Source organism: Melospiza melodia, chromosome 2 (assembly GCF_035770615.1).
Source record: "Melospiza melodia melodia isolate bMelMel2 chromosome 2, bMelMel2.pri, whole genome shotgun sequence".
NCBI lineage: Eukaryota > Metazoa > Chordata > Aves > Passeriformes > Passerellidae > Melospiza > Melospiza melodia.
In genome coordinates, this window is record NC_086195.1 from 73,875,672 (window position 1) to 73,886,090 (window position 10,419).

General features: G+C 44.3%; 1 protein-coding gene across 2 annotated transcripts in view; it reads right to left on the reverse strand.

Moving 5' to 3' along the window:
- Nucleotides 1-8,926, reverse strand: part of SESN3 (sestrin 3) — a 44,832-nt gene extending 35,906 nt beyond the window's left edge. The window contains exon 1 of one of the 2 annotated variants that reach the window (XM_063148881.1): nucleotides 8,814-8,926. In XM_063148881.1, the coding sequence (XP_063004951.1) occupies nucleotides 8,814-8,903 (90 nt within the window). In that variant the 5' untranslated portion in view covers nucleotides 8,904-8,926. The remainder of the gene's footprint in view (nucleotides 1-8,813) is intronic. The other variant, XM_063148880.1, reaches the window with a different exon arrangement.
- Nucleotides 8,927-10,419: the final 1,493 nt, after the last annotated feature.

The following is a 10,419-nucleotide window of genomic DNA, read 5'->3' on the forward strand; positions in this document are numbered from 1 at the left end:
CCTTTACCACATGCTACAGCAGGAGATATTAAACATATTTACAAGCACGTGCTATTAAATTAGGTTCAACACTGTTAAGACACTGTCTTATTAAACAGTTTTTAACTGCAGAATTCATATGGAGGAGAGAACATATGCTAGCTTTCAATTGTTCTGTTAGTATCAGCCAGAGTAAATCCAATGCAATAACAAACTGCCCAGAGACAAATAAATGATGACTTTGAATAAGCAGCTGTGTACTGCTCTAGAATGGTTTACACCAAGACAGCTTGTATTCCTTCACTGTCATGAGCATAACTTTGTTTACTGAGGTTATGTGCAATTGCTCAGAAGCATGAATTTTCATTTGAAAATGTTAAGTGAGGAGTCATTCCTGCAACCATTCCTCCCTTCTAAGGAACAATTTTAATCCATCCTATAAAGTGTCAAATGACTCTGAAGGAATTTACATTTCTCTCCAGTTTAATGACAAAACTAATTTGAAATTTAATATGCTTTAAAACAGATACACAATTACACATTTTGATTCCAAACTGCAGCAATTGAGACATATTCACTGTATTTATGACTTTACTGCTCATTCTGAATAGATAAAAACCTGATTTTCAAGTTACCTTTTACTTTTCTTCTAAATGTCTTTTGCACTTGCAGAGGTAACAGATCTATGACTCCAAAGAATTCTCATGAATGCGATTCCTCCTGGCTTTCCTACACTTTAACCTAAATTAGTGTTTGTTGGAAGACTTAAATCACAAGCCAAAGGGTGGTCCACACACTGACCACACCATATTCCCTTGTGATAAAGACTTATTACTTCTGCTCCAGCCTACTCTCAACACATGGAGCCAAGAATACTTCATATTCCACTCCATTATTGCTTTTTACCACCTGATCCCCTGAGGAGGGGGACTACAGGTAGCCTCACACTATTACCAAGTTCAAAAGGTTGGAGGCTGAGCTCAGAATCCATTAGAAATCCATTGCTAGTCTAACAAAACAAGGTGCTTACCTTAGGAGTAACATGAGAGTCATTAACAACAACAAAAGATGTTTAATCAGGAGGTTGTATCTGTTTATTTATCTTACCCTAATTCAGGTAACCAGGGACATTCAGGAAAGAATTAATATATCTTGCTCGACTAAGAGCACTGACTTCTGTCTCTTACCCTGAGCACCATCACTTACATCAGCCTCTCCCTAACTTAAATCCATGACTGCCACAAAGATTATGCCCACAAGAAAAAAGCCCATGCTTCAAAACACCTTCCTCTCATTTTAAGAATGATGTGAGAATGAAGATATCTGAATAAATAAGTGGTTGATATGGTCTGTAACAGGAACAAAATAGTTATTCAGCTTCATAAACACATAATATTGTCTACCATCTCTACCAGTATTTTGGCCCAAGTGATAGTTATCTAATGTCTGATATGCAAGAAGCATCCTATAATAAAAATTTGAAACTAGTAATTAAGAGAGACATTTAAAATTAATACCCCTTGATCATGCCTCCCCTGTTATCAGTAACACTGCTCTGCCCAGGATGGCATACCAAGAACTGCATAGAATTTCTTGAACTATCTGTAATGTATTTCATGGATAGGCAAACAATCAGAAAAAAATTGTTTGTGAAGAGTCTCCCTACTCCCCTCTAATGGCATTTCCCAATTTGATTCATCTGCATTACATTTCCTATAGCTTCTACTCAAAGCACAAAGACTACCAGGCTGGGCTGCAGAGACAACAATGGGGAGCACCTCTGCATACAAACAGGAACACCTGCAAAGAACAGAGAAATTAAACAGCATAAATTATTTCCATACAGGTTTTTCCAAAGATGATGAGGTGCAATTTCTCATTAACTGAGGTCTCCCTCCTGAGAATTCAAATTTCTTTTCTACTGAAAATGCCCCATTTCCCCCTGGTCCATCCTGACCCACTTAGACAAAAGCCAATATTCAGCCCGGACACGCAAACTATGCTTGAGATCCCCCATTTTTCTCTAGCCCTGTAAATGGAAATCTGATAATAAAATCTCCAGACCCCAGCTATGCACAGCCAGGGGAGAATTATACCACTATCTTCTCTCTCTCAAATCTCCCTAGCCAGAAAAAAAACAGTTCAAATCAAGAATTAAATGAGTATTAGCAGCTCCCTCACCAATGTGGGAGAGAGGAAAAACCAAGGATGCTTAATGAACCATAGTATTTTTTTCAGATTTCAAAACACTGCCATTTAAAGAGATGTGAGATTTGAAGCCCTAATTAAGTAATATGCATAAATTTAAAGCAAATGTTCACAGAGTCCACATCTCCGAACCACAGCCTGTGATTTGGCTAATGCAATGCTCCACTCCCAGAAGTAAGTCTAGCAGAAGACAACCTCCACACTCGGCTAACCCACTCGCAACACTAAACCTCAAAGTTTCTTTTGAAGAAAATCCTCCAGCTCACTTTCTTTCCTTTCTCACCTCCATTCCCTCCCTGTAATTCAGGAAAGATCGTGTTTTTGCTTTTGTTCTTTTTTTTTTTTTTTTAAATAGAATGACTACTCTAAATGAACATGGTTGCTACAAGGCCACCTCTTACAGCTTTTCATTGCAAAACAGCGTCATTCACCAGAGGTTCATTTCACTCATGCCACTCTCATTACAGGTCTAATGAAAATTTAATAGTTCTGCCATCTCATTTTCAGCCAGCAAAACTAGGAAAACACAAGGAAGTTTCTTTACAGTAGTTTTTAAGGCAAAAGTGGGAGAACCCAGGCAGCCTTAGGACCAGCATACATGCGCAAAGAGCAATACTGCCCTTTGATTTCAGGATACAAAGACTCTACTCAGGGGATGGGAGAACAACCAGTTAAATGGATCAGATTCTGAAAAGGTACAAATTACTGAAACACTCATGAGGATGGGGAAGGAGAGAAACCACCCAGCTCTGGATTTTCACTGCATTTATTTCACAGGAAAGAACCTTGTTCTTAGTTGTTCATTTGTTGGGAGTTTTTTTAAATCAAATCTTTCAATAAAAAAATGAGAGTGAATTATGAGAGTGAGGGGCCTGTTGCTGTCAACTTTAACTGCCCTAAAAAGTTTAGTTTGTTGCTCTTGGTTTACACCTTTACATTTTTGGATCCTAAAAATTCCATCTTGTCCCCTAGCTGTGCATGCAGGATTAGTTGGAGGAGTGACCTGAGCTGGTTTCACCATGTTTCACCAGGGTTCCAGGGAACTGGGAGACACAAACACTGAAGGCAGACACAATGTTTTACACAACAGAATGTTGCTAAAATTAGAACCAATGAAAACAGAGTTGATTTTTCACGACAGACTTTGCAAATAATTTTGAGAACTCCTTTAAGAAGAAACATATTGAAGATTTAAAGCCATCTAGGCAGCTCCTCACACCCCCTACAATGTGAAGAGAGATTATTATTAAGAGGCATCAAACTATAGAAGACATAATTTGGTTTTACAAATTAAGATTCTCTGTGACAGCCAACATTTGTTGATGAGATTTCCAAAGCCAACTAGACTATGCAGCACAACAACAAACAACAACAACAACAACCAAAAAAAAAAAAAAAAAAAGAAAAAAAAAAAAAAGAAGAAAGTGCTGCATTGTGGAAAACCCAAGGTGTTTTCCAAGCAACGACATAGCAACTCTGGTTTGCCTATGCTCAGAATAGACTGAACCAGGTTGACTTCCCTCAAAATAACTGAGATATCCTTGAAAGGCCTCTGGATTTTTACAGTGCAGGTAACAGCATCTCCATGCATCTTCATGACTCATGGTGACACATATTTTAACTTACACAGGCTTATGAGACCTGACATTAAGCTATTTTTGGCTCACTTTTGGGCTACTTTCTTATTCACCCACACAGAAGAATAATATGAATGAAAGTGTGTCTTTTCTTTTTTTTTGGATATGACCTCAACTCCCTGAGCCCAGGTTAGTGCTATTGTAAGCGCAGCATCATTTAATGATGTTCACACATTTTTCTATCTTAAAAGCAGGTGCTTTTTTTGGCAGCATCAGAACTAGAACAAACTCTTCCAGATCCTCATACCTGTGGACACTTCAATTTTCCAGCCTAAATGATTTATGACCATATTACATCCATCTACTCTTGAGCTAATTTCTCCTCACTTGCTCTTACCATGAGATGTATTTATAGACACTGATCATATCCCTCTTAGCCTTTGTTTCTGCTGGATTAAAAAACCAAACTTTTTTAGTTTCCTTCTGCAAAATCAGCACACCCTTTCTCCCAGCACCCAGCCAGCTCCCCTCTGGGCCTGTTTAATTAGGGACCATCCTTCCCAGCTTCCCTCCTCTTCAGCACCACAGCCCTGCAGGGGGACAGGAAGGTGCTGCTCCTGCACTGGCATCCTTCTCCCTGCTCCTTCCAAGGAGCTGCTCTTATTAAAGTGATCAGCAGCAAACAGCCAAGCCTGTAACTCTCACCTTTCACACCACTGGATTTCACATCACTTCAACTATGCCTGTGCTCAACATCTCCCAGCTCTCCATGAAATGTTCCTGTCTCCCTGGACCAACAACATTTATCACTTGTATTGTCCTCTCAGCACAGCAACTTCTCCTTCCAGCATGGCCCACCATAATTCCCATTCTCTTCAATTCCTAATCCCTGTAATTAACAGTAACAGAAAAATAGACAAACTGTGTCAGATCAAAGGTCCCTCCTGCCCAGTAACCTGTCACTGCCAGGGGACAACAGGATACATGTAACAGCCAGGAAAGCACACAGAACCTATACTGAGAGGTGTTGCTATTTCATATTTACATGTGTTGTTTAATTTTTCTGTTATGAATTTGTGCAAATAGTTTTCAAATCCAGTTAAACTTTTTGATATATAGAACATTTGAGTAAGTAAATACAAATATTTAATTAGCACTGACTTGCAGTGTCAAGTTAAACCTTTGATGTTACTTCAGATGTTTAATGACTACAGTGCAGTTTTAGCCCATTGAAAGCTTTTTAAAGAGGACACTCTAGTAGCTGTCTTATTAACAGAAGACCACTACATTAGTCTAGAATGGCCTGCTTTTGGTGATATCATGTAATATATATTTTTTTTTCATATTTGCTTTAGTAACTTTGTACATATTGAGAGTTGTACTAAAGGAGGAGACATGCATGGGAGGATGAGGAGCAAATTATGTCCATCATTTTTATGGGTATTTCCCCTCTCACAGGATCACCCTGATCAGGTAGGTCTATAAATACCAGGAAAGGCCTGGATTTAATACGCCTTGATGCTGCACTCCAGAACAGACACTGGCTCAGGCCAGGAGGATCAGCTAAGTCAGCTCCACTTCCACCTCACCAACACTGAAGGTTGCTTTTAAACCACACTCCTCTGTCACACACCTGGCCACTGTTCTTCTATCTCCCTCACTGAAATCTAACACAAACCAAATATTCAATCCTGGAACCATATTTATACTTTTCTGTCCTACCAACTTGTATGTACACGCAAAAGAACCTTTTACTTCACACGCTTTGCAATTTGCAACCAAGCTTGAACAGTTGGCAAATCCTCCCTGTTCCTACATTTCCTGACATATCAGGATTTTTCCATCCCCTGAAGACTTTTTGCTCATTCCTAAAAGCCTTCTTGAAGCAGTGATTTATCCAAATAAACACTGAGCTCTTCCTATATAATATTCTCTTATTTCTTGCTTGGATATTGATTTTGTTTAGGCAAGAGAATCTTGGGTTTCCATCAGGCTCCAGGATAACACCCTGGAGCTCCCCTGTCCAGGGACTCCCCTACATGTATTTTCCAAGGGAGAGCTGGAGCTGTCCTGGTTACTGAAGTGGCAGCAACTCTCAGGCACCTCTAGGAAAGACTTGGCAACAGCACCTCTGTGCCCTGCTAGGCACTTTCCCCTCCTGGTATGCCAAGGTTTGTTACAAAGGCTGACCATTCACCCCATGAACCACAGCTACTCCGCTTGTTTTGGTCATTCCTCCATGTATTTAAAACTGATTTTTAAAAGCATTAGCCTGGGTTGTGTGTTCAACAAGCTCACTCACCAAACCCAAGACAGTATCACCTATAATCACCTATTACTGGCTGTCCTTTTCTTTTTCCTCCTAAACCAAATAAGGATGCAGTTGTTGTACCTGTGACTGTCTAAGCCCTTCTGATTAGCAACAATTCTTCTGCAAGCAGATCTGATTATCTATAGAGTGCCATAACAATAAACTCAACTGGGATATATATCCTTTTATTATGAGAAACCTTCTTCATAGGTTTCATCCTTAGCAAGATTCTCAGTGCTGCCCTCATAGAACTTTCCATAATAAATGTAACTTTGATTAATCTGAAATTGAATGAAGCATAAAGTGCTGCATCTAGCTTTTCCTGTTTCCCAGCTGAAAGAGAAACTTACCTTCACCCATGAGAAACCAAAACCTGCTAGACTATTTCAAATTTCATTATATGCCACTGAGTTGAAAGCTTGCTTTGCCCCTTATGATTTTGACAACAGCTCTACCTAAACTGTGAGCATTCAAATGACTTCAAATAAAGACTTAAAACGGAGGAGGGCAGAAGAGATTCAACATGTTCCAAGGCCAATCATTTTTTCCAGTACATTATCACATGAACATTAAGAAAAAAACCCCAACACCATCAAAAGAACAGATGAGGCAGCACTTATCTGAAGATTATTACTCCTCAAGATTCAGGTCAGATTTACATCTTGCTTCTATCAAGCGTTTTGTTTTGGTTTTTTCCTCATGTCTTCTACTTGCATGCTTGCCCATGAGGTGCAAAAGGTTAAAATTTACAGTGATTTTTATTACACCAACTTTTAAATAATGACAGATGTAGTCAGAAGCTTTGCACTTCTGTTTTTATTGTCCAGCCTACAACAGAGATGGAACCATGTCCCAGTGCCACCACTGAAAGCACAGAACACCTTTCAAGAGGCTTTCATGACTCAGTTCCTTTATTCTTCCCCATTTTTGTATGGTTGGAATGACCACAGCCAAAGCAGAGCAGCACTAAATTGCCTTCCTCAACAGACTCAACTGGGTTCCTACGTTTCACCATCATCCCTGAACTACTTTAAAATAAAATTAAAATACAACAATAAATCAAATCCAGCAAGTTTCCCATTACCAGAAAAGTACTATCTAACCTTGCCCCCACCTTCTACCTCCCACTGATATTAAAGAGGTATACAAAAAAGTCCTACCCAGCAGGATGGGAATACGACTTCAAAAAAATTCACTAACTTAAATTTAATTTTAGATCTACAAGTGCTGCCAAGCACCACTTTATTTGTCAACAAAACATTTTGATTATTTGGCAGAACAAAGCAAGCTCCCTCCCTGCTTGTTCTACAGACATATTTGGCACTGGGTAATTTGTATGTCTTCAGACATATGTCAAGTCTGAAGCTGTTACAGGCTTTAACCCTGCAGAACTTCTCTGTTTTAAGTACTTGTTTTCCTTTAAGTGGGAACAGCAGCAAGCTAAAGCCAAGAAGGGGTTTGGTCCTGCAATGAAATGGTTAAAAATCAGACTCTGCTGATGTGTGCTTCTCTGATCCATTACATTTCTCGCAAGCTGAGCTAAGAGCTGAGCACCAAGTATCAACTGTAATATGATCCAAGAGTTTATGGAAAAAATAACTGCACATACCAAGCATGCACATTTAATAAGATTTTGTTTCCATTAAAATATTCAAGAAACACGATTTTTAAGATCTGCTTTTCTCTCTGACCGATTTTTAACGTTTCTCCTCCCCCTCCCCTAAATACACACCTCCTTTCCAAAAACCAAACCCTTAAAAAAAAAAAAAAAAAAAGGGAAGAAAGAAAAAAGCAGTCCTACTGCAGGGAAGAGAGGCTTGAAAAACAACTTTGATTGGCACTTGGCCTGACCCACAGAGGAAGAAAAACAGTTTTCGGACAAAGAGCGCAAATATTTGAGCTCATTGACTTACAGTCTTTCTTAGCATTTGCAAGAACCAACCTGGAGCAAAATGTGTTGGGAGAGATTGAATTAAAATAAAAGCAAAACCGGCATCGCGTTCATCTCGGGCGCTCGGAGACTCGGCGCATTTGAACAGCTCAGCAATTTTAATTCATTTGCGCTGGACAAACAAAAAGCACCTCCACCGATGCTCCCCGAGAGGCAGATGCGGGCACCGGGGGGTGCAGCCGCCGCACCCCGGGGGATCGGGGAGGCGGCCGGGGCTGCTCCGGGGCTGCGCTCTGCGGGCCGGGCCGGGGGCTGCCCATTCCTGCGGCTTTCCTTACACCTTTAAAGCTCTGATCCCAAATCCCCCCCGCACAAAGACTTGAGGAGATCGCGGGGGTGAGTTTCGCCGCTGCAATACGTGGATAATAAACTTTACGAGCGCGGCGGGGCCCCAGGTCAAGCCCCGCAATGCCGAGCGCCCCCCAAACCCTCGGGATGCAGGGGGGCAGCCTGGGACAAGCCTGGGCAAGTGACAGCCGTCCCAAGGGGGATGGGGGCGATGGGAGCCATGGGGGTGCGGCACTTGGCACCCTCGGCGCCCCCCGGGTTCCCCTCGCCCCGCTCCCCCCTGCTCCCCACACTCCCGGCACTCTCCTCCTGGGAAGCCCCCATCCCACCCCTCCTCCATCCCCCGCCCCACTGCCGCCCTATTGCCCACTTCCTCTCTGGCCACTGCCGCCGTACGCGTCCCAGCCGCCAAGTCTGTCCCGCTGCCCCTCGCTCCCCGAATCCCCCCACAAACCTCTCCCGCCGCTCCCGCCGCCTCCTTGCGGGCGCCCCCCGATACCTGTCTCGGCACCTTCCGGCAATTGCCGCACACCCGGTACTGCCCGGCGGCGGCAGCGCTGCCCACGGGTCCGGAGCTGAGGCGGTTCATGGTGGCGGGGACGGCGGCGACGGCCGGGCGGGACGGGGAGGCCCAGGACGCTCCGCGCCGCTCAGCTGCCCGCACCGCCGGCCGCCCCCATCCCCGGCCGCGGCCCCAGCGCCCGCTCCGCGCCTCCGCCCCCCGCGCACACCCCCGCGGGCCCCGCCAATCCGCGCCGTCCGCCCCGCCCACCGCCGCCGCCGCCGACCAATCGGAGCGGGCCGCCCGCCGCCGGCCAATGGGCAGCGCCCGCTCCGGCTCCCATCTCCGGGCAGCCTGCGAGAGGGGGCGGGGCAAGAGGCGTGGCCGGAGTTGCGGAGGGGCGTGGCCGGCGGCGTCTCTGGGCAGCCTTGGGCAGAGAGAGGCGGGGCCCGCGCCTCGGCGCGTGCTTCCCGCTGACCAATAGCGTGGGCCCCATGCAAAGCAGGCCCGGAGACCACGCCCCCAGGGCCGGGGTCCCGGCGGCCGCGGCTCCCTCAGGGCCGCTCCCGCTCCCCTGAGGCGTCCCCGGGGTCCCGGTGCGGGCACCGCGGGCATGAGGGGCCGGCCCCGCTCCCGCTCCCCAGCCAGCCCGGCTGCCTGCTGGGGTCAGAGCCAGTCCCCGGCCATCGCCTTGCTCCTCGTCTCCAGATACCCCGGCTCCCGGGGCGGGGGGCGAGCTGCTCTCGCCGCCAGGGCGGCGGGCTGCACATGCAGGGACACGGCTGCGCTGGAGCAGGATGAGCTGCTTGCTCTGGGGGAAACTGGGAGCAGAATGCGAGACTCTGTGTGTGTGTGTGTGTGTGTATCTGTGTATCTGTGTGTCTGTGTGTCTGTGTCTCTGTGTGTGTCTGTCCGTCTGTGTGTTTGTGTGTGTGTTTGCCTCAGGTCGCCGGGATTGTTAGGGATGATGAGTCAGGTTTTCTAGGCTCCATGCTAATGCACGGAGATGGAGTGTATAATTAGGACAGAGGCAAATCTATTATCTGCAGCCTCGGAGAGCTGGAGTATGAACCTCTTTTTTTTTTCTTTTTTTTTTTTTTTTTTTTTTTTGCATCACGGAATCACTGCAGCTTCCCTTGCCTTTGTGCTCCTTAGCTTTTAAGTGTGCACAGAGGAGCTTCAGCATAAGTAGTCCCACCGACGTCAATAAAAGTTCATTATATGTCGAGCGTTACATAACTCATATTTTGAAAGATGATGATATAGAAGGATTTTGTTTTTTATTTTTTAATGGGATCAGAATGCTATTACTCTACAAAATTTCTAAGCAGATTTGGAATGTTACATTTTTTTCAAGGTTTCTCTTGGAGAAAGAATTTGAAATCAGCTGCTTTTGCTTTGCCTGGGAATACTTTCTATTTTTGTAAAATGAAGTGTTGTATAATTTAGTCAACTGGCTGGCTAAAAAGGGCACAATGCAATTAGTAATTTACATATCTTAAAGGAGACTGATTGAACCTAGATCTGTCTTTGAGAACTACCAAAAAGTTTCACAGATCAGACTTTGCCAGCTTAAGTAAAATCACATCCACAGAAACATTCT